This window comes from Heterocephalus glaber, unplaced genomic scaffold, assembly GCF_053883595.1.
Source record: "Heterocephalus glaber isolate CG9 unplaced genomic scaffold, H.glaber_assembly_v1.0 deba00001719, whole genome shotgun sequence".
Taxonomy (NCBI): Eukaryota; Metazoa; Chordata; class Mammalia; order Rodentia; family Bathyergidae; genus Heterocephalus; species Heterocephalus glaber.
The window spans coordinates 1,077,666-1,102,796 of NW_028258432.1; the positions used below are offsets into that span (position 1 = coordinate 1,077,666).

Genomic DNA, 25,131 nt, shown 5'->3' on the forward strand with positions numbered 1-25,131 from the left:
GTGTTATCTCCCTAATCACCCAGGTAATTTCTCTCAATAGCAGGATAAGATAGGCTTTACTCAAAACCCACTCTTAAAACGTTTTATCTCCTGGTGTCTGTAATACACTTAAGAAACTCACAGATCAAAGCCTGTGCCCATTGTTCAGCAGTCACAAATTATATTAGTAAAAGCACATTTGTCAGTTTACTCCCTCCCACTCACATGAATGTTGAGAACCAGAGGTAGGAGGGGAAGGGGAGAACAAGGAGCTTGGGGCCTTCTCTGAGAGTGGGAGAGCAAGAAAGTGAGAAAGAGTAAACCACGGGGCTCCTTTTCAGTTTAAGTCTCTAGACTTTACAGAGTCCCTTGGAGAGCGTCAACTATCTACACAGATACAGTTGGACCGTTGACCCTAACAGGGCCAGCTTAGAGGGTTGGGCCCAGATAATCTGTGGCCAAAGATTCCAAGGCTGGTTACTGACTGTATTCAGACATCTTCCTTTAAAGTTTCCCAGCCAGTGCACCAAATGTCACATCTCGGGGTGTACTCCACACCACACCACTGCTGTCCTGGAACATGCAGCTCCTGAGATCTTAAACTCAACACCAGTAAAGAATTAAAGAGGCAGAGTATAAAATAAAGGAAGAGACATACATTCAAATATTTATTTGAGGGCTGGAGATTCTGAGATTCAGAGATGATGGTCAGTGTCCTCACAGGCACTGACATCTAATGAGAAAAAGGAAAGTTAGGCAGAGCTTTCCACCCATGCAGTATGTGATTGAGGCACACAGCAGATCTTTGTGGAACCTAAGGAAGAAGCAAGGAGCCTCTGTATGACAGCACTTTAGTAATCACCTCCAAAGATCTCACTGATAACAGCAACAGTCAAGCAACGCTGTACAGGTACTGGTTCGGTTCAAAAGAGGAGAGGTCCCTTTGCTGATTTTTATGATAGATACCAGGCATGAAACCATAGTTTTTTCCCTTCTATTACATCAAAAACCATGACTAGAGTGGACACCACCTTGGTGTGGGGACCCAGAGACCCAGCTACAATCAGATACAAGGCTGAAGTTTCCAAACCACCTGTGCTGGGAAGATCACCCCAAAAATATCTGGCAAAGTGCAGCTTGTCTGTGTGCCAGAGAACTGGGCCCACCTGTTAGGGAGCCCACCTTCAAAAGAACATAGAGTCTTGTTCTTGGGAAAAGTGGGTAGGCAAACAGAGGAAAGGACACATTACCTATAACTAGAAGAGTATGTGGGCCTCAGGGATTAGTTGAAGCAGGTGGAGCTAGTGTGGAGACAGCAGATGGGTTAGTGAGCAGTACCTAGGAGGTAGACAGAAGAGAGGGTGAGGGACCACAGAGGATGGGAGTTTGTACTTACATCACTGTTAAATCCTCCGTTAAACCTCAGGATTTCTAGTGCTGATAACCAGAATGTTCCTCAATACTGTTAATTCAATTTCTTGTAGGATATCTGTGAGTTTTTGTAACTAGCTGGTTGGCAACAATGGAATATGCAAGTAATTTAATATTAAATGACCGTGCATACCTTGATTGAGTACCAAAAAGAGACAGACTTCTGTGCTCAATTTTTTGGGAGGCCTTCACAGAAAAGATGGAGTCTAAAGTGGAACTTGAAAGATGGGAAAAGTTAGGTAATTTGGAAAGGAAGTTAGGAAAGGGTGATTGGAGTTAAACCCAGAAGTGTAGCTGCTTAAGATTCTTTCTGTGTCATGGACTCTGAAAAGATCTATCCAGCCAAAATAAAGGAAGATGGTTTATTTGAAAAGAGGTAGAAAAAGAGAAGATAGCTACTCTGGAAGAGGAGGGGCCATCAGAAAGCGAATACCCCGACCTCTTGTCCCTGGCTCTTTTTATTTAGGGCTAATTTTTTTTTTCATCCTCCACATGGGCACCTGGAAGTTGTCACCATCTGATTGGCTTTCTGACTTTCTCTGATCCTGTCTTGTACTCCACTGTCCATGTATTTTTGGTTTGAGATCGATCGCTTTGTGATGGGTAAGTGGAGGGGAGTAGCTTTACAGAAAGGTAACTTAAAGGACTGGGGATGGAGCTCAGTGACATCGCGCCTTCCTGGCAAGTGCAAGGTCCTGAGTTCCATCCCCAGTACCAAAAAAGAAAAAGTAGCGTAAGAGTTACTAATTAAAGGAGACATGTGGTCTCGCAGCTCTGGCTGCTTGGTGAGGCTGGTAAAATCCAAGGTGACCCCAAGAGAACGGCCCCTCCCCAGAAGGAGGCAGAAGGAGATGGTGATGAGGAGGAAACGTCAGACGGGGAGGAAGATGGGAGCAGGGGAGAGGAGGTTGTCATCCCTCAGAAGGAAAGCAAGAAGGCTGCCGCGGCTCCAGCAAAGAAAGCAGTGATGTCCCCAACCAAGAAGGCTGTGATTGCCGCACCTGCCAAGAAAGCAGCTGTCACCCCGGGCGAAAAGGGGCAGTAGCCAGCCAGCCAAGAGGACAGCGAGGCCCGCGAAGGCAGGCGCAGCACCTGGCAGGAAGGGAGCTGCACTGGGCAAAGCTATGGTGGCAGCCCCAGGTAAGAAGGGCGCTGCTGCCCAAGCCAAGGGGCAAAGAATGGCAGAAATGCCACGAAGGAAGACATGAGGAAGAGGATGATGACAGCGAGGAGGAAGACAAGACGAGGAATGTGAGCCAGAAGTGATGAAAGCAGTAGCTGCTGCCCCTGCCTCAGAGGATGAGGACGATGACGCGGAGGAGGAAGATGAGGAAGAGGAGGAAGACAGCTGTGAAGAAGCAGCAATGGAAACCACACCAGCCAAAGGAAGAAAAGCTCCTGCAAAAGCTGCTCCTGTAAAAGCCAAGAACGTGGCTGAGGAGGAAGAGGAGGAGGAGGAGGAGGAGGAGGATGAAGAGGAGGAGGAGGACGAGGAGGACGAGCCTGTCAAAGAAGCACCTGGAAAATGAAAGAAGGAAGTGAGCAGACAGAAGGCAGCTCCTGAAGCCAAGAAACAGAAAGTGGAAGGCACAGAGCCAACTACAGCTTTCAGCCTCTTCGTTGGAAATCTGAATTCAAACAAATCTGCTCCTGAGTTAAAAACTGGTGTTAGTGAAGTTTTTGCTAAGAATGATCTCATTACTGTGGATGTCAGAATCGGTACAAATTGGAAGTTTGGCTCCGTGGACTTTGAATCTGCTGAAGACCTGGAAAAGGCCTTGGAACTCCCTGGTTTAAAAGTCTTTGGCAGTGAAATTAAACTAGAGAAACTCAAAGGAAAAGACAGCAAGAAAGATCGAGATGCAAAACACTTTTGGCCAAAAATCTCCCCTACAAAGTCACTCAGGACGAATTAAGAGAAGTGTTTGAGGATGCCATAGAGATCAGACTAGTCAGCAAGGATGGGAAGGGTAAAGGGATTGCTTATATTGAATTTAAGATGGAAGCCGATGCAGAGAAAACCTTTGAAGAAAAACAGGGAACAGAGATCGACAGGCGAGCTGTTTCCCTCTACTACACAGGGGAGAAAGGTCAAAACCAAGACTACAGAGGTGGAAAGAACAGCACCTGGAGTGGTGAATCAAAGACGCTGTACCGAAGCACCCTCTCCTACAGTGCAACAGAAGAAACTCTCCAGGAAGTAGTTGAGAAAGCAACTTTTATCAAAGTGCTCCAGAACCAAAATGGCAAATCTAAAGGGTACGCGTCCATAGAATTAGCTTCATTTGAGGATGCTAAAGAAGCTTTAAATTCCTGCAATAAAAGGGAAATTGAGGGCAGAAGGATCAGACTGGAGCTGCAAGGACTCAGGGCTTTGCCCAACGCCAGAAGCCAGCCATCCAAACCCTGTTGTCAAGGGTCTGTCTGAGGAAACCACCGAAGAGACCTTAAAGGAATCATTTGACGGCTCTATTGGAGCAAGGATAGTCACTGACGGGGAAACCGGATCCTCCACGGGCTTTGGTTTTGTAGACTTCAACAGTGAGGAAGACGCCAAGGCCACTAAGGAGGCCATGGAAGACAGTGAAGGTGACGGAAACAAAGTTACCTTGGACTGGGCCAAGCCTAAGGGAGAAGGTGGTTTTAGGGGCCGCGGTGGCGGCAGAGGCGGCCGAGGCGGATTTGGAGGCAGAGGCCGGGGAGGCTTTGGAGGGCGAGGAGGCTTCCGAGGAGGCGGGAGGAGGAGGAGACCACAAGCCACAAGGCAAGAAGACGAAGTTTGAATAGTCCCTCTGTCCCTGTCTGAACCTGCTCATTGGAAAGAAAGGACTCTGGGGCTTTACTCTGTTACCCGTCGATGACAGAGCCTTCGGAGGGCCTTCCGAGACGGTGAGCATCCTGTGGTCGACTTGGGAAGCGCAGATGACATTTCAGGAGAGCGATGCCCGATGCACCCTGTTGGTTTTGACTGGAGATTCATAAACTTTTTAAAGCGGTGAGTGACAGAGCTAACCCTGACCTGTGAGTTTTGAATTTATATTGTTTCATCCCATGTAGAAAACCATTTTTTTCCTAAAAAAAAAAAAAAAAAGACGCGTGTTTCAGCTGTGATAATAATGCTGAAGTGAGACTATGTATGGTATATGTATAGGTGTGTGTGTGTGTTTCACATAGTCTCCTTTGCATTTTAGCAGAGGTGGGTGGGGGCTGGTTTCCCTGGTCTTTTATGTTTCTGGCTTTCTCCATGCTTTAACATTTTTTTGATAAATTCTTATGGTAATTACATTATCTGGTACCTCTCTAGGTCTAGTTTCTCTCTCCTTTGACTAATTATTCTGACCATGGAGTCTTAACTGTAGAGGCAAATGCTGCTTTTAGTAAGATTTCCTATTAATTTTTAATAAAGCCTATTCCCTGCAGAAGCTGCCTTTCCCTACATGTGCAGTGTGACAATGGGTGGTCTTTAATGTAGGAAGTGTCCTGCAAGACAGCTCATGGAGGGCCAGTAATATGAATGTTAAAAAGATTTTACCAACAAAGAATGTAGAAAAGACAAGAGTTTATTTATATCAGGGTACACTGTCAAGAGGGATGACAGTCCAGTTTCCAAGAGAAAAATCATAGCAGTCAAGATGAGAGATTGGGTTTTTATAAGGGTTTGAGGATATGGAAAAAGGATCTAGATAGAAAATATAATTATCTAGAAAACGTCTTCCTGGATCAGCACCTTGTGGATCAGGGAGCACCTGTATTCTCTTTCAAATTACATTTACAGTTGCAGTTTTGACAAAACCATTTTCTCTGGCTTGTAGAAGGGCTTCAGCTTTAAATCAGAAGGTCTGTACCTACCATTTAGAAAATGGGTTGGGGCTCATTGAGAGGAATGAATGGGCTTTGCATCAAAAGCTTTGTTGGGGTCCTAAGACCACCTACCTGGGATGTCTTTAACTAGAAATCTTTCTGTAAGGGTTTTAACCTTTTTGTTCCAATAGGCAGCCACTGCAGTAGATAATAGTGTATTGTAGAGTTTATTTACCTGTGTCCTTCTTTGAACTTCTTAATGGCAAGACAATCTTATTCATCTGTATTAATGTAGTACATGAAACATTGTTCTTCACTGAATGACTACTGAGTATTCTGTTTTTATCTCCTCTTTTATCTTGTAAGATTCTCTGTAACAAATTATCCTAATACATTATCCTTTAAGTGTATGACACTTGATACAGTACTATATGTTCAAGAAATAAATGAAAATAGTCACAGAGCTAATGTACATGTTTGTAAACTAGAACTTTATTAAATGTCTTTATTCATTAACATTGATAATGATTTGTCTCCCCCCCTTATTTAGGTGCAAGGGTATTTGTCAACAGTATTGCAAATGGAATGTGGTGCCGAGGAACTATCACTGAATTAATTCCAATAGAAAGTAAAAATATTAGAAAACCTTGTAGTCCAGCCAAATTCTCAGTCCATGAAGTTGCACTTATAGAAATATTCATGGTAGATTTTGGAAATTCTGAAGTCTTAATTGTCACAAGGTATGGTATTTTGTAATTATTATATATTTTTGGCCTGCTTAGAAATATTTGGGGGGAATTAAAGAATGGTGGAAATTAGAAAAGGGTAAAGAATTATTTGTCATTCTTGACTGCCCAGGCACACACTTTAATATTTTGTTCTGTGTTTATCTTACTAAGTAAATAAATTATTATTAATATTACTAGGTAAGAAGCATAGAATGAAACTTCTTAATGTACTCCAAATTTAAGTATTCTTTGTGTTGTTTCAAAGGAGGGAATGTACACCGAGGTGATTGTTTTAAAGTGTTATAGTTGACTGCAGTGATGATGAAATAAAATCATGTTGTTATTATTTCACTAAAGAATGTTTAAGTGTCATTCTGAGTAACTCACTCTAGGTATTTAAAATTGTCTTCCTAGGTCTTTTACTCAAACTGAAACAGTTATGTATACAAACCAGTAGTAACTGTAGAATAGTCACTTTGTTTAATGATCATAGCTTTATAAATAGATCTATATTTAACAAGGAAAGTCATTATTTCCTTTAGGTTTAAACTGAATGAATGCATGGAATTTCAAATAAAGGTAGCTGAGATTTTTAAGTCAATAGTGAGAAAATATGAACTTGGACTATAACTTTCTAGATGATTAAATTTAAGGAAATTATTCTTTAGAAATGCGTACCTTTTAAGGATGAAAGCAAGTCCAAAGTTAAAACATTATTTTCAAAAAATACTACGTTAATTTTTCCTAGAGTTGGTAATACCCATGTGAGACCAGAACATACTGCTCACCAGCATATTGTACTAGATGATTTATGCCTGGTTCTAAGGAAGTCTGAATCATATATTGAAGAGCTGCTGAAAGACATCCCACCATTAGCTCACCCTTGTTCCTTGAAAGACATTGTTCCACATAATTCAGTAAGTGAGACATTATTTCTTCACAAGCTCAATGTTCCAATTTTAGCTGTTCATTGCCGATGAAATTGCTGTGTTTAGACTCAGGGAGCATACATATACCTCATATTGCTGATAGGAAAAGCTAGATTAATTGATGATTGTAAATGTTTTCTTTTTCTTCTTTTCTTTTTGTTTTTCAATAAGTTTATTGGTACATTTTAGGTATAAAATACAGTTAACATTCACCATTGGGATCTTGTACCTTTACATGACATGGTTCTTATTTTTTCCCCTTCCCCTGCCCTCCCTTCACGAACCCTTTCACCCCTCCCTATTTACAAAGACTTTGTTTCCATTTTTTTCCATTTCTCATATTTTTTCTCTTCCCTTCTTTCCTTTCCCCTACCCCTCCCACTTTTTCTTCCTATTATGCAATATCAATTATACATTTTTTTAATTACAATATCAAGATTTAGAGGACATTACCACAGATTTTGCAGAATTTAAAAGGATATAGAAAGCATATTATAAAAATCTTTTTTGAAATAAATTTGACAACTTCTATGAAGTACCTTGGAAGACCAATTAATGAAACTGACTCTGGAAGAAATATAAAATTTGAAAGTATAACTATTAAAGTATATTCCTAGCTTGAAAACCTACCTATATGACAACAACAGGCTCATATACATTTTAACTGATAAATTATATCAAAGCAGAAAAAAGAAGGAACAGTTCTCCCCTCATTTTAGGAACTCAACATTGTGCTAATCCTGAAACTGGATAGATAATAGAAGAAAAAAGTATGAACATAGATAGAAATTTGTTTAACAAAACAAATTATTAGAAGTCAGATCTGGCAGTATGTAGTAAGTGGTTTTATTATAGGGATGGCAGTGTTGGTTCAGCATTGGAAGATCCACCCCCAGAAGTCATCATTTTAACAGAGGAAAGGAAAAAGCCATATGATCCTGTCAGTAGTTGGAGAAAAAGAATTGGACTAAATTCTACAGCTGTTTATGGTAAAAGCTATCAGGAGACTAGAAGTAGAACAGAACTTTCTCAACAGATAAAAAGACATGTACTCCATACTTCCAGCAAAAACACCTTATATGAATGTAAAAGATACAATGCTTTCTCCCTAAGGTGGGGAACAAGGGCAGCCATACCTACTCTTCATCTGTCCATTAAACTTTGAAACATAGGCCCAAATCAAAATAGTCTGGCAATAAAAATGAATAGTATAGGATTGGCAAGGTGTAAGTAAAATCTTTATATGTAGACGAAATGATCATCTACAGAGAAAATACTAAGAAATCTCTAGGAGCCCCTAGAACTTGTATTTAATTATAGCAGAGTTAGAAAACACAAGGTATATATAAAAATTCAGGTCTATGTATTCATGCTATAAATGAAGAATTGGATATTGAAATTAAAAAGTTATGTAGGAGTACAAATGACTTGGAAAAGTAAAAAGAAAAAAAAATAATACTGTTGGAAGACATTTATTACCTAATTTTAATACTTCCTCTAAAGCTCCAGTGATCAAGGCAATGTTGGCATAAGGAAAAACATAGATCAATGGAATAAAACAGAGAATCTAGAAATAGAACCACACATATATGGTCCACTGAGTTCTGAAAGATTATTTAACATTAACATTTTTTTTCTTGGTACCAGGGATCAATCTTGGGTCCTTGCACTTGTGAGGCAGGCGGCAGAACCACTGAGCTAAATCCCTGGCCCAACATTAACATTTTATAGAACATAAACTCAACTCAAGAGCAGTGGAAAAGATAATGTTTTCAACAAATGATACTAGAACACCTGGTATTTGTATGTAAAAAATTAACCTCAACCTTTTATTTCCATACATAAAAATAACTTGAAAGGATCTATGAACCTAAATATGAAAGACTAAAACTATAAAACTTTAAGAAGAAATTATAAGGGAAAATGTTCATGAATTTAAGGTAGGCAGGAATTTCCTAGGATACAAAAAACATGATGTATAAAAGAAAAAAATTGATAAATGAGATTCCATCAAAATTTAGAACTTTAAAAGACATCAAGAAAATGAAAAGTCCTTAAACAGAACATATTTATAATATAACCTATGACCATAATATATAAAGGACACTTACAGCTCATTAATAGACAACCCAATTAAAAAGTAGACACAAGATGATAAGTAGCCAGTACAGCACAAGGAAAGGTGTGCAACACTAGAATCAGAAAAATACTAATCAGTACAATAACAAGATTGTATGATACACTCATTAGGGAGATGAAGTTAAAAGTTTTAAAAGAACAAATGTCAGCTTAGGTGTGAACCAGTTAGAACTTTCTAATACTGCTAATGTGAATGTAAAATGATAAAACCATTTTGGAAAACAACATAGAAATTTCTTGTATTACTGTTAAGAACCAACAGTTCTGTTCTTAAGTTTTTACTTAAGAGGAATGAAAACACATGTTCACAATAGATTTGTACATACAGGTTGACTGCCCCTTATCTGAAATTCTTGGTACCAGAAGTATTTCAGCTTTTGGGTTGAAATCCACTTGATCTGCAAAGAGAATAGCTACTCCTGCTTTGTTTCAGGTTCCTGTCACATGGAGTATTGTTTTCCACCCTTTAACTTTCAGTCTGTGAGTTTCTTTTTGAATTAAGTGTGTCTCTTGTGTGCAGCATATTGTTGGATCTTGCTTCTTGACCCATTCTGCCAGTCTGTTTCTTTTGACTGGTGAATTGAGACCATTAACATTGATGGTTATAACTGATACATATTGACTTATCATTGTTATGACTTTTTCTTTTTGTTGGATTCTCTGTGTTGGCATTTAATTTCTTGTCATGCCCAATGGAGTCATTCTGCTGGGCTTCCTGGGGTTGTGATCCTTGTTGTCTTTTACTAGGATATTGTCTGAAATTTTTTAGAGTGCTGGTTTGGTATTCATGAAGTTCCTAAGGTGCTCTTTGTCATGAAAGTATCTTATTTCTCCATCAATTGTGAAAGATAGTTTTGCAGGGTACGTCAATCTGGGTTGGAGGTTGTTTTCCTTTAGGGCTTGAAATGGGTCACTCCAAGCTCTTTTTGCCTTGAGAGTTTTTGTTGAGAAGTCTGCTGTGATTGTGATGGGCTTTCCTTTGTAGGTGGTTTCTTTCCTCTAACTGCTTGTAGGACTTTGTTCTTCTGTTGGGATTCTGGAATCTTAACAATTATATGCCCATGTGTAGATTTTTTTTTTTATCATGGCTAGTTGGGAGTCCTATATGCCTCACTTATCTGTATGTCAAGTTCTTTTCCCCTGCTTGGGAAGTTTTCTGCCATCACTTCTGTGAACAGTTTTTTTATGTCATCTGCACTCTCTCCTGTTTCTTCATTGACTCCAGTCAGTCTTATGTCATTCTTCTTTGCATTGTCTAGCAGCTGTTGGATTGATTTCTTATGGTTTCTTACTATTTTAAAGCAATTTTTCTTTTCCTGGTCACTAACTGCAATCTTATCTTCTATATCTGAGATTCTCTCCTCACATTGGCTCATTCTGCTTCGTAAACTTTCAATGGAGTTTTTAATCTCCTGGAAATCTGTTTGTATCTATTTTATGGGTTCCATTTATTTCCTGTGTTGGGATTTCATCATGTTCCTCATCTCTTTTTTTAATCTGTGTCTGCTGTAGTTTTATTAATCATGTCTTGTACTATGGGCACAATCTCTGCTGTTATCTGAGAAATTATTTCTGATTTTATTTTTTCCAGATCCTTTTTTGTTGTCAGTTCAGGGAGTCCAGGTGGTTGCGTATCAGATTGTTCCATCTCATTTCCCTTTGGGGTTGCCTTAGGTGATCTGGAAGTCTGGTTTTGAGACTTGTTTACATGTCTTCTCATTTCAACAGATGCAGCCTCCTGTGCCTTTTTTGAGGCAACTTTTTCCTCATCCAGTGGTCTTCAATTCTCAACAAGCCACAGAGATGCCTTTTCTCTGCTGCTCACCAGTGCACTAATTCCTGGGTTCAGAAAGGTGGCTTTCTGGATCCCTGAGCTGACCTGTTGTCTGGGTGGGCTTCTGGCTGGGGCCTGTGCACACTTGGGATGGTATCTAGGTGTGCCACTGGCTAGGGCCCCTATGTAGCTGTTTTCTGGGAGGCCCTTTGGTTGGTGGCTGTGCACCCCAGTTCCTGCTGTGTGAGCAAGCTTCTGGCTAGGGTCTCGCGCACTTACTGATGATATTGGGGCAAACCTCTGGCTGTTACTTGTGTGCCTGTGCAGCTCTTTTCCAGGCAGTCCCTTGGCTTGGGCCAGTGTGCCCCATCTTCTGGTGTCAGGGCAGAGCCCTGCAGGGATCTGCTTGCAGCTATGCTGCTCTGGTCCACACTGCTGCTCCCCCAACTAAGGTGGTCTGGTGTGCCTTTATTCTTCACTTTTCCGGTCAGCTTTAATTTTTACCAAGGGGCCTCAGGCCCTCTTCCTATTGTTCACTTCCACTCTTATCTTCTCAAGCTCAGAACAATGTCCTTTATGACCCCTGCAACAACTCTGTGCTGTGGATCCAGGTAATGGCTCGGCACAGCCGGGGGCGAGGGGTGGGGTGCTGGCATCCATGCGACTCACCTCCTCGGTGGTCCGGCAGCCCAAGAGGCTCACCTCGGTGCTCTGATGATTATAAATGTTTTTATTATACTACAGGCTTACATTAGACATCCACAATTACTTTTGAATTTTCACCATTTAAGTGGAAAATTAATGCAAAACACTTTGGGAAGGAGTCTAGGGATTGAACCCAGAGCCTTTTTCTGCACTATATCCCTACACCTTTTTATAATTTTTTTAAATTTTGAGACAGGGTCTTGCTCGGTCATAAAGCTGCCCATGCAGGGCTTGAATTTACAGTCCTCCTGCCTCAACTTCCCAGAGTGCTAGGATTATGCACATGTGCCACTACATCGGTCTAAAAATCATTATTTTCATATTACTATACTATTCCCGGGGATTTAGCTTAGTGGCACCAAGCCTGCCTTGCAAGTGCAAGGACCTGAGTTCGATCCCTGGTACAAAAAAAAAAAACCTAACATATTATCATACTGTTAAATAGTAACACTAAAGTCCAAAGTGAAAACTGCTTATAAACACCTTGGGAATATATCTATAAAATACATATTGTGCTTGCATTAAGACTGCCCTTTGGTTTGTGGTTTCAAATGTTTCTTATATGTGTGGTTAGTTCAGTGCCTTTGCTCAGAGTTGCAGACTGGTACAAAGCTACATGCAGACAAGATAACTTTAAAGATAATTATAATTACTAATTACTTTGGAATTTTACTTTTTTTCCCACAGAGTAAAGGCTGGGAAGAGGAAGCTAAAGTGGAATTTTTGAAAATGGTAAATAATAAGGCTGTTTTAATGAGAGTTTTTGGAGAAGAAGATGGTGTGCTTATTGTAGATTTGCAGAAACCACCAACAAATAAAATAAGCAGTGATATGCCTGCGTCTCTTAGAGATGCATTAGTTTTTATGGAACTAGCAAGGTAAGCAACTCGTTAAATATTCTTCAAGATTATAGCTATAAATAGCATCAGATTTTACCTTTTGAAACTGTGGGCTATAAAGTGAATTTAACATACCCTTAGAGATTAGCAACATGGTTATCAAAAGTTTTCTAGTTGTTGTCTGTGGAAACTGCATTCAGAGAAATTAGGGTATAGCTCAAATTTTAAAATATGTATAGATATGAATCATTTTTAGGCTGTGATAACTACAAACAGCTCTACTGTTTCAAGAATTGTAGTTTAATTATTCCTAACTTAAATTTCCTAGCCTTTGGAAAGAGTTCAAGGTCACTAATACATACTTAATGTCTGAGTCTAGAATACTTAATGTGTTCTTTTTTTTTTTTATTTCTGATGAGCAAAAATGTGATGACTTAAGGAATCATAGAGGTGGTGGCAGCCCTAACATCCTGCTCTGGATGATTAAATGACCCAGATAGATTGAATTCTAGAAAAATTAAAGCAGAGTGTTGGGACTGTAAAAGACCACAGAAACCCCTCAGCTGCCCTGAGTGCTGCTACAGACTGTGACTAACAAGGCAAGCAAAAGTTAGAGTAGAATTAGCTTTGACTCTAATGCATTCCCAGCTCTAAAATGTCTTGACACAAATTTGAAACTTAATTACCAAGCTCTTACCCTGGTACCATACAAAGATGGCATAAGGAGGGCTGGTATAATAGGCAGTATAAAGAATTTATCCAGGGCCAGGGATTTAGCACAGTGGTTCCGCCACCTGCCCCGCATGTGGAAGAACCGAAATTTGATCTCCGGTACAAAAAAAAAAAAAGAATTTATCCAGCAAAGATAATAGTAAAGATAAAAAGTTTTGTTCAGACCCACCTACACTGTCAAGGAGGACAGCAAGCCAATTTCCAAAAGGGTAATTGTGAGATCGGAATGAGAGATTGGGGTTTTTATGAGTTGGGATGTGGAAGAAGGGTCTGCACAGCAGATGTGATTATCTAAAGAATGTCTTTTTCCAGATTATCTAGTACCTTGCACATCTTTGGTAAGCACTTGCATTGTGTCTAACATTAGATGCTTAAAGTTGGCAAGACCATTTCCTTTGGCCTCATAGAAGGCCTCTTAGCTTCAGATAAGGAAGTCTATCCACATTAACTTTTAGGGAAAATGGATCAGGGCTTATTGGAGGAATGAATGGGTCTTACATCAAAGGTTTGTTGTATCTTTTGTCATTATGGTCAGTGTTGTTATATTGTCTTAGGACTGCTCAGTCCTAGCTGGGTAGGACTGCTTTGCAGACCAGTTCTGCTGCTAAAAGGTTTAACCCTTTTGTTGCCAATGGGCAAGCCACCACACTCGGTTCAGTAACTGGAGACAATACCAAGAAATGTAATAGGTTAGGAGAAAAAAATTGGAAAGGGAATACTTTGAGTAAGTAAATCAGTAGAAGCCCATTCTTAAGATCAAGTCATTAAGAGATACTTTAAGAAAATGACTCATGTTTTTAATTGTTTTCAACTAGGTTTAGGTCACAGTCGCCAAGAAGCCACATTGAAAATAATGTGACTTTTCACTATCATCCACCTATTTTGCCTAAAGAAATGACAGATGTTTCGGTTATGATTTGTTTTATAAATAGTCCTACCGATTTCTATCTTCAGTTGGTAAGTATGTAGTGTTCATTTGGAATTTTAAAGAAGTTTTTAAATAAAAACATGTAACAGAAATGAGTGCCCAGTATGAATATTAGAGCAAATGAACCACTGTTCACCTTTTATACATTTAAATCTCTTAGAAGCTGCATCTTTAAACAAAAAGTCCACAGGATTCATGCTAAATTGAATGAATTCTTTATCTTGCGAGTTAGTAAAGATGTAGGGAAAAGACAATGATTATTTAATGTGTAAGTGTTTTCTTCCTACCTCCTGAAATCTAGAAACTAGAAAAGCACAAAGATCTGGCAAATCAAAATGTAATGATAAACCTTCTAACCATGTACATCTGAGAATTTCATTTATTACCAGATAGTTTTCTAAATTAGAACTCGAAAATAGATTAAGGTATTTCAGACTAAACTCTGAATATGTAACCAATGTGTTTGTTTAGAAAACCAACAACAACAAAGTTCATCTTTATTGATCTTTCAGTGCTTTATATGAACTAACTCATCAAAAAGACTCTAGGAATTTATGTAAATTAACTCACTAATGTTAAAAATATGAGAAAGATGCTACTGTCTCCATTCACATGTGGAGACTAAGCACAGGAATGAAGCATATTGCCTAAGGATGTGAAACTCGCTGGCAAAGCCAGGATCGAACTGGCTTCTTTTACCTTGTAAACTCTGGGCCTGTCATCTCTAGTTGCACTACACTTTCTGACTCCCGAGAGGATTTGTGGAAGATGCTTATCTGGGGCTAAGTCAGGACCTGTGTTTCTTGCTTACTTGCTTGCTTTTCTTCAGTGTCTTTTTGTTTTTGTTTTTTTGTTGTTGTTGTTATGGTAAAACATACATAACATAATTTTTACCACTTTAACTATTTTTAAGTGTACAGTTCAGTGCCATTGGTTATATCCACAATTTTGTGCCATCATGACCACCATCTATTTATATAATTCTTTCATTATCCTAAACAGAAGTTGTGTGCCCCTTAAACATGAAGATCCTATTTCCTTCCCCCAGCTACTGATAAGATTCTGTTCTGCTGTCACTATGAATCTGTTCATTGTAGGTACCATAGATAGAGCTATATAATATTTTTTCTTTTTATGTCTGGCTTATTTCACTTGAGCATAACATTTTCAAGGTTCATCTGTAGATCAGAATTTGTATCAGAATTTTATTCCTTTTTATGGTTGAATAATGGATATATCACATTTTGTGTATCCAGTTATCTGTTGATAGACAATAGGGTTGTTTCATTTTTTCCTATTGTGAATAATGCTGCTATGGACATTGGTATGAAAGTATTCATATAGGTCCCTGCCTTCAGCTTTTTATTTGGTTGGTTTTTAAGATATGTACCTGGGGGGCCGGGGATTTATCTCAGTGGTTCCAGCACCTGCCTTGCAAGTGCAAGGTCCCGAGTTTGATCCCTGGTACCAAAAAAAAAACCAAAGATATGTACCTGGGAGTGGAATTGCTGAGTTCTGTGGTAATTCTGTGTTTAATTTTTTGAGGAACTATCAAATTGTTTTTTATAGCAACCATACATGCAGTTTTATAGCCCGCCAGCAATGCACAAGTTTCCAATTTCTCCATGTCCTCACCAAAAGTTATTTTCTGTTACTATTTTGGGGGGGGGGGGGTACTAGGGATCGAACTTGGGACCTTGTGCTTGCGAGGCAGGCGCCGGAACCACTGAGCTAAATCCCCAGCCCTCTGTTACTATTTTTTAAATGATAGCCATCTTAATAGGTATGAAGTAAAGTCTCATTGTAGTTTTGACCTGTATTTCCTCATTAACTGGTGGTATTGAATATCTTTATATGTGTTTATTTATTGGCTGTGCACATATCTTTTTTAAGAAATATCTATTCAAATGCTTTTTCTGTTTTTTACTTTTTTTTTTTTTTTGATACTGGGTATTGAACTCAGGACCTTGTGCTTGCAAGGCAGGTGGCAGAACCACTGAGCTAAATCCCCAGCCCTTTTTTCTGTTTTTTCGATTGAATTATTTTATTATTGGGTTGTAGTCATTCTTCATATTCTGGACATTAAGTCCTTGCATATATGTGACTTACAGAAATATTTTGTCCCATCCTATAGATTATCTTCCCACTCTCCTGATAGTCTCCATTGATCCACAGTTTTAAATTTTGTGAAGTCTAATTCATCTCTTACTTCTTTCGTTGCTTGTGCTTTTAGTGTCATATCCAAGAAATCATTTCCAAATACAACATCATGATGCTTGTCCCCCTTGCCTACTAAAAATTTCATAGTCGTAGCTTTGTATGTGTGCTTTTATTTTTGTTTGTTAGTTGTAGTGCTTGGGATTAAACTCAGGGCCTTGTGCATTCTAGGCAGAGGCTCAACTACTGTGTTACACTCTTAGCCCTGTATTTATATTTCTTACATTTAGATCTTTTTTTCTAAAATCCATTTTGAGTTAATCTATTTTTAGTTGGATGATATTTGTCTTTTTCTTAATACCTCTTACTAGAACTTCTAATACCATTTTGAATACAGTATGCAGAAGCAGATGTCTTTCAGATTCCTGTCTTAGGGTAAGCTTTTGTCTTTCACAGTTTCAGAATGGTATTATCTGTGAGTTTTTCCTATATGACCTTTTTCACGTGGAGTTAAGTTTCCTTCTGTTCTTACAGTTTTTTTCATGAAAGAGTGCTCAGTTTTCTAAAAACTTTTTTGCAACAGTTAAGGTAATCATGTTCAGATCTTTTCCCTTCATTCTATTAATGTGATATGTAACATAGATTTTCATATGTTGAACTGTTTTTGCGTTACAGAATAAATCTCCATGATATCATGATGGGTAATTCTTTTGTCATAAATTTAATATAGTTGTTGTCTTGGCATCCACTTTAGGCCCACCAACATAATTTGTTTCAAACCGTTACTCCGCATCACCTATGACCTAGTTAAAACTTTCTTTCCCTATGTGGTGGTGTCATGGTTACTTTTCTCACTGCTGAGACAAAATACCTGACACCCAAAGTTAAAGGAGGAATGGTTTGATTTGGCTCACAGTTTGTAGAGGTTTCAATCCATAATTGGCTGGCTCTGAGGTAGAGTGGCATGACAAGGAACATCCAAAGGAGAAACAGTTCATGGTAGGCAGAGGGCAGCAGAGCAGAAGACAGCAAGCAGCAAAGTACTGAAGCAGCAAGCGAGAATAGCAGGCCTCTTTCTATCCCTTATATTCTATCCAGGCTACCCAACCTTAGAGTGGGTAACACTCACACCCAGATTGGGGCACCCTTAATCCTAGCATCACACCATGAATCGATCCCAGAAGCACACACTTAATCCCAGCATCATACTCTCTGGATCCAGCCACCTCTGAAGACCCCCACCTATTACCACGTAAGGCTTTGGGGGAACATCTAGACACAAGCGGTTTCCAGACTTGTTCCTCATCTCACTAGCCCCAAACCCAAAACTCATAGCTGCTAACCACAATAAAACTTAATGGTGGGGCCGAGGACTTAGCTCAGTGGTACCACACCTGCCTTTCAAGCACAAGGTTTCAGGCACAAAGTTCGATCCTTGGTACCAAAAAAAAAACCTTAATGCTCAACACCAAAGTTATGTAAATAAACTCCTCACTCAATATATGTTTTCTTTAACTTGAAGGTTCTCCCTCCCTTTCCTGCCCCCCCACCCCACCCCAGTGATAAAATGCTTGTTATTTCACAAATTTTGCTGTGTTCTTTCATCTGTGTCTTATCTGATTGATATACCCAGACCTAGCTAGTTTCCTAGTCAAGACTGTCCTACAGAATAGCTATCTTATTAGGAATACACTGGACACAGTCAGACAAGAGCCACAAAGTTTTCCTCCAGTGAGAGGAAACCTGGTCATGGGTTAGACACCTACTCATTATATCATCTACCAAAATTAAGTATCCTGTGAAACTTATACTGTAAACATCCATTACTGGCTCCCCATTAGGGCAGAACTAGATTTTACAAGGCACTCTCTAGAGAGAGAGAGACCTTAGATCAGAGGAAAATGATAAGAACTTTTTTTTGGGGGGGGGACCAGGGATCGAACTTGGGTCCTTGCGCTTGCAAGGCAGACAGCAGAACCACTGAGCTAAATCTCCGGCCAATAAGAACTTTTAATATGCTGAGTTTAGTTTATTAGTATGTTGTGGGTGGGGTTTTGCTTTTATTTTTCAGACTGGGTCTGTAGCCCAGGCTGACCTCAAACTTGTAGCAGTCCTCCTTATCAGCCTCCCCAGGCTTGGAATTACAGGTGTGCACCACCGTACCTGGCTTGTATGTTGTTAAGGATATTGGTCTTCATTTTTTGTAGTGTCTTCATATAGCTATTATCAGGTTAGTGGTGCCTCTTAGAATGGGTTAGGAAGTGTTCCTTCACTTTTTTGGAAGAGTTTGATAAGGAATACTGTTAGCTCTTCTTTAATGTTTTGGTAAAATTGAACAGGGAGGCCACCTAATCTTGAACCATTCTTTGTTAGGTTATGATTACTAACCAAATATCCTTGCCGGTTATATCTATTAAGATATCCTAATTTTTTATGAGACAGTGTTGATAGGTTATATATTTCTGGGAATTTATTCACTTCAAGTTTAGTTTGTTGGCATACAATTATTCATGATAGTCTCTTATAATCCTTTTTATTTCTTAAAATTGGTAGTACTTTTTTTTACTTATACATACATGCATGCAGGGGATCAAGCCCGAGGCTTTGTACATGGCAAACAAGTGTTCTACCTATGAGGTACCCTTTTCATTTCTAACTTTAGTAAGTGAGTGTTCTTTTTCTTTTGTTTTCTTTAGCTAAAGGTTTGTCTGTTTACTTGGTCTTTCAAAGAACTAAGTTTAGGTTTCTTTTTGTTGTATTTCTGTATCTCCACTTTATTGTTTATTTCTTTCTTTTTGCCAACACTGAGTTTCATTTGGTTTTCTATTTCCTCACTGATATTCTGATTCCTTTATCTGTTGTTATCGGTTTTTAAAATATGATACTGGGGATTGAATCTAGGGTCTTGTCCATGCTAGGCAAGTAAGTAATCACTGCTCTTTTTAAAATTTTGAAACAGGGTCTTGCTAAATTACACAGGCAAGTGTTGGACTTATGATCCTCATGCCTTAGTCACCCACGTGGCAGAGATTGTAGTTGTGTACCACCACATCCAGTACTTTATCTGTTCTTAAAAGTAGAGGATTAATCTCATGGTGGCACATTCCTGTAATCCCCGCACTTCGGGAGACTGAGGCAGAAAGATCACAAAGAATTCCTGAGCTTTTTGTGAATTCACATCTGGGGAGTTTTTCCTCTACTTTTTTTTTTTTTTTTTGGTACTGGGGATCTAACTTAGGACCTTATGCTTGCAAGGCTGGCGCTGATGCCACTGAGATAAATCCCAGGCCTCTTGGCCCAGGGGTTTAGCTCAGTGGCACCAGTGCCTGCCTCACAAGTGCGAGGTCCCAAGTTTGATCCCCAGTACCAAAAAAAAAAAAAATTGTTGCCTCTTTTTCTCTTCTCTCCTTTTTTGACTTCCATAATGTATATGTTAGTCCACTTGATCATATCTCACAAGTCCCCTAGGCTCAATTAGCTTCTCTCCATTCTTTTCCTTTGTGCTTTTCAGAGTTGATGATTTCAGTTGTCCTATTTTGTAGCTCACTAATTCTTTTTTTCCTCACTTAAAGCTGCTGTGAACCAACCCCTCTAGTGAATTTTTTATTTCACTTATTATACTTTTGAGCTTCAGAATTTGTTTTGCTTCTGTTGTTAATATGTTCCTTCTATGTCATTTTCCAAACTTGCATTAGATCTTTGTTTTCCCTTCCCCTTTCTAGTATGTTTAAGACAGTTGGGCCAGGGCAGGTGGCGCACACCTGTAGTCCCAAATACCCAGGAGGCTGCAGCAGGAGAATCACTGGTGCCCAAGTATTTGAGGCCAGCCTGGGAAACATTGTTTCAAAATAATTTAAAAGCTGAGGATTTCTGTTGGCTTACTTTGGTTTTTTGTTTGTTTTCTTGTCGCACATGCCTCAGTTTTCTTTGGTAAAAGATTTTACAAAAAGAGTAAATTAAAACCACAGTGTAATACTCTATCACCCCACCAATAAGACTGGTAAAAAAAATTTTTTAAAGATTTTACAGAAGAAGTAAAATGATAGCTAATGAGTCTTGGCTGTAAGGTGAGAAGACAAATCACTGGTGTAGTGACAAAGTCTTCTGGTGTCTACCTGAAAACTGTTCAGTCTCATTTCAGGATCACTGCATACTCCTGGCATTTAACAAGCTTCAGGAATTTTTTTTTTTTTTTTTTTTTTTTTTTTTTGGTATGGGGGATTGACCTAGGGACCTTGTGCTTTCGAGGCAGGCAGCAGAACCACTGAGCTAAATCCCCAGCCAGAATTCTTCATATCTTTACAATAAGTTTTATATTTTCACATGCTATTTTAAATCTTTCCCCCCACACACATATCTTTTTTTTTTTTTGGTGTACAGTGTTACACAGATCAATGGGTTTCATTTTGGCAGACTCATACATGTACATAGCATACTTTGATCATTTTCACCCCCTTGATGTAGTTTTATATTATTCATGTTCTGTCATTTCAACTTGGACAACATCTAGAATCTCTTAAAAGGCAGGTCTAAGCCACGCATGGTTGCACATACCTATAATCCCAGCAGTTGTGATGTTGAGGCAAGAGAATCATCGAAAGTTCTAGGCCTTTCTGGGCTACATAGTGAGTTTAGGGTCATCTTGGACTGCAGAGAAACCCTATCTCACAAAACCAAAAATAATAATAGTAAGACAGGTCTAGTGATGATGAACTCCCACAGCTTTTATCTGGAATTATGAGAGTTGTTTTAAAGTCCTTGTCTAGTAATTGCATTGCCCAGGCTTCCTCAGGGCATAGTTTCCATTGATTTATTTTGTACTTTGAGCCAGCCATATTTTCCTGTTTGTACTCCTTAGAAATTTGGGAAAAAAAAAAAGAAATTTGGGCATTTGATTGTCATAATATAATAACTCTGGAAATAAAATTCCCTGCCTCCCCTGGACTTGATGGAATTTTTTATTATCAAATGCAGTGTTTAGAAACTTTTCAAAACTATTCTTTCAAAGACCATTCCTTGCCGTGTATGATTACTGAAATCTCTGTTCCTGCTGCCTGTGCTCAGTAAGTGTTTTAACAGAGATTTCCTTGGATTGCAGAAGAGCTAAAGCAAAAAACAGACTCCCCCCAACCTCCCTCCCCCCGCCCCCAAGGGGGTGGCTCAAGGAAGGAGAGAGCAAGCGAGGACAACAACTTTCCCAGTCAGTGCAGGTTAGCTCTTTGATGGGATACTTCTTCACCACTTAACCAGACCTCCTATGAGCCCAGGGATCAGCCCAAGATCAAAGCTCAGGGCCTCTCTTCCCAGGTCTTTTCTGAGCTTGCATCTTATTTGGCCAGACACATGGCTTTTTAAATTCCCCCACCTATGTGGTTACTTTTGAGTATCCTAATTTCTTAGAGTCTCACTTCAGATTCTTCTCTGGGCCTTAGATGACAGAGTCCCAAAGCAGAGCATTGTTATCACATGACTCATGACAGGTCTCTCGCCCTGTATAAATTCATCAGTATTCATCACTATTCAGTCATGTGGGCTCAACCCTGACCTTATTTAATCCCCAAAGACCCACCTCTAAACAATGTAAATGAATTAGATTTCCACCTTTTTACTCCTTCATAGTGGGTATTAAATTTCAATATGTGAACTCTTGGGAGATCCACTTAAACCATGTCCAAACCATAGTAGTTCTGCCCTAGCCTCCAAAGCTTGTGTCCTTTTCACAATGCAAAATAAAATTATTTAATCTTCAGTAGTCCCAAAGTCTTAACATTGTTCCAACATTAATTCAAAGTTCCATAGTCTCCTTTGAGAATCTAGCCCAGTGATGGCAAACCTAGGGCACACTTGTTGTTTTTCTTTTAAGACAAAAGATGTTAACGTATGAATTGTTTTTTCTAAACTAAAACCTCAGTGTTCAGTTTTAATTGCAGTGTTGACACTTTGTGATAAGTAAGTGGACTTTGAGTTGCAGTTTGGGCTCCCATCTCTGAAAGGCTCACCATCACTGATTGAGGCAAAGAATTTGCAGTTATGAACCTGTAAAATCAAAACAAGTTATCTCCCTCCAAGATACAGTGGTGGGACAGGCATACTGTAATGATTTCCATTCCAAAAGGGAGGGGTAGGCAGGTAAAAAGGAATAATCGATCTAAAGCAAGATTGGGATAATGTAAAGATTCCCGTTCCAAACGTTAGCACAGGCTGTACTAGGCTGTTTGAATGGCTGCAGCCATGGGGCACTTTGCCTAAAATCAAGGAGTAGAATCCCAAAGTAGCCTTGGACTTGGACAGAAGGCCCTGAGTACCCCAGGGTTCCATGAAACAATTTGGCCCTGGTTGGTCCCTGGGCATGTGATAGGAAGAACAGGCTTGAAGATTTCTGAGATTGCTCTCCAGGCCTTTTTCCCATTGTCCTGATGTAAAGCTATTGTCTTCCTTTTACCTGAACAAACAACCTCAGCAAGTTGTTTCTCAATCACACTGTTACATGTTTTTTCCTTCCCTGGCCAGCCCAGAGATTTTTGAAATCTTTCTGTTCTGCTTCCTTTTGCTCCTGAGTCTCAGTGTAATCTGAATAAAATCACCCAATAGTATCCATGCTGTAGCCTGAATGCTTTGTTTGGAAAGCTTTAAAATCTGAACATAGGCACAGTGTAGCCAGATGCTTTGCCATGGTACAACAAGGATGACCTTTTTTCCAGTTTCCTGTACAATCTTCATTTCTGAGACTAGTTTCCTAACTTCTTGTCTCCTAACCCTATACCAGAATCACCCATAATGCTTTGCTTAGAGCAGTTTAGACTTTTTCTGGCCTGCTCCTCCAAACTCTTCCCACCTCTATCTGTTAACCAGCTCCAAAGACACTTCGACATTTTCAGGTGTTCATTATTACAATAGCCACACTTCTGCATTCCAGCACTCTGGAATAGTCCTTTTCTGATGCCAGTAACATAGTACTACAGACTGGTAAGGTTATAAGGGGAAGAGGTTTATTTTGGTTCATAATTGAGGAGGTCCCAGGTCAAGGAGCTGCATCAGGAAGATGGCCTCCTTGCCAACAGAGTCCCATCATGGTGCAGAGCGTCAAGTGCTAAGAGAGGGAGCACATGTATGTGTCTTCTTGACTGTCTCCTTATAAAGCCACTAGGAATCAATCTACTCTGATAACTTTAATCCTAATCATCCCTCTGTAAGGCCCCACCTCTAAATACCATAGTTGAACTGTTTCCCTTAATACCTCTCAATGGGTATTAAATTTCAACATATGAAACCTTGGGAGATCCACTCAAACTATAGTTAAATTGTAGCACTCCCCATTAACTCTTTTTTCCCAGGTGTCTATGTTTGTAATCCCCTTTGTAGCTTTTCAAACTGGGTATCTGCCATCTTTTTCACCTGTGTTCTAAATTATACGAAGCAGAAAGAAGCTGCCTGCAACAATCCTGAAGGAATCCCCCAGATAAGTTAGAACATATATACTCAGTAATTTGCAATAAGGCCTATTGGGTTTCTTCTGGTTAAAGAGAAGAACTGATAATTAGACTGCCACTGCTCAAGACCAAGACTATTGCCATTCTGGAAAGAGGACTAGGCAAGGGCAAGTAGAAATGCTGCAAACTTCATGCCATTTATGAGGTGGCTTCTTTTTTTTTTTTTTTTTTTTTTTTTTTGTACCAGGGATTAAACTCAGGATCTTGCACTTGCGAGGCAGGCATGGTGCCACTGAGCTAAATCCCCAGCCCACAAGGTGGCTTCTTGATTGGACTTTGATTGGACTTTGGTGGCTTTTATTGGACTTGCTAAGTTACTATAAACTTTTGACTGCTTTCCAGAGCTCTGATGAAGTTGTTCAGATAATTTTTCATTTGCCCAGTATTTCTGTGTTGGAACAAGAGCCAAGAGCTTCCTCTTCTCCTATTTAATTGGCATCAATCCTCTACTGATTGTTTCATTGTTCACCCTGAGTACCTGTTTATAAAAGAATATGATTAGAATCTATTTAGAAATAAAATTTTAGAAAGTTAAAACTAAGTTAGTTTCAAAGAAATTTAAATGAAATGTTCAACATCACTAATCATTCGAGAGATGTAGATGAAAATGCTGAGATTCCACCTCACCCCAGAAAGAATGGCTGCTGTAAAGAAATCGATAACAAATCCTGGTGGGGCTGTGGGGAGAAAGGAACCCTTCTCCATTGTTGGTGGGAGTGCAGACTGGTCCAACCACTGTGGAAGTCAGTATGGAGATACCTCAGAGAACTAGAACTAGAGGTCCCATTTGACCCAGGTATTCCCCTGCTGGGGATCTTCCCCAAAGAATTAAAAGAATCATATCACAATGATATATGTGCACCCATATTCATAGCGACACAGTTTGTAACAGCTAAAGCTTGGAAGCAGCCCAAGTGCCCATCAACTGGAAACTGGATAAAGAAAATGTGGTTTTTTTATAAAATGGAGTACTACTCAGCCATAAAGAACAAAAAGACTAGAGTCATTTATAGCTAAGTGGATGCATATCGAGGCCATACTCTTAAGTGAAATAAATAGGACACACATGTGTAAATACAGAATAGTATCTCTAGTGTGAGAAACTGATAGTGTAAACAAGGATTAAAATGATTAAAATGAATAATTGATCATTTGAAATAGGAAAAAAGGTCCAAAGATGAAGGAGTGAAGGGAGGAGAAAGGGAAAGGAAAAGAGAGAAAGGAAAAACTATGAGAAAAGAAAAAAAAAAATGGAAATGAAATCTATGTAAATAGGGAAGGGTGGAGGGGTGAAGGGTGCACAGGTAGTGAGGAAAAAAATAACCAAGATATATCATGTACAGGTACAAACACCCAATGATAAATGTAAATGAATTGTATACCTAAAATGTACCAATAAAATTAATTTTTTAAAAAAAGAAATTTAAATAAAATAGCAAGGAAATACAGGAGTTCAGAAAATTTCCATTTGTATCATCATATTCACAAAAGAGAAAAAC

At 39.2% G+C, this 25,131-nt stretch overlaps 1 protein-coding gene and 1 pseudogene across 3 annotated transcripts in view; both read left to right on the top strand.

Moving 5' to 3' along the window:
• Nucleotides 1-25,131, top strand: part of Rnf17 (ring finger protein 17) — a 160,038-nt gene that overhangs the window by 42,168 nt on the left and 92,739 nt on the right. For all 3 annotated transcript variants that reach the window (XM_021236394.2, XM_021236396.2, XM_087199443.1), the window contains exons 13-16: nt 5,762-5,951; nt 6,688-6,856; nt 12,174-12,364; nt 13,873-14,014. In XM_021236394.2, the coding sequence (XP_021092053.2) occupies nt 5,762-5,951; nt 6,688-6,856; nt 12,174-12,364; nt 13,873-14,014 (692 nt within the window). The remainder of the gene's footprint in view (nt 1-5,761; nt 5,952-6,687; nt 6,857-12,173; nt 12,365-13,872; nt 14,015-25,131) is intronic.
• Nucleotides 991-4,480, top strand: LOC106010229 (nucleolin pseudogene; annotated as a pseudogene).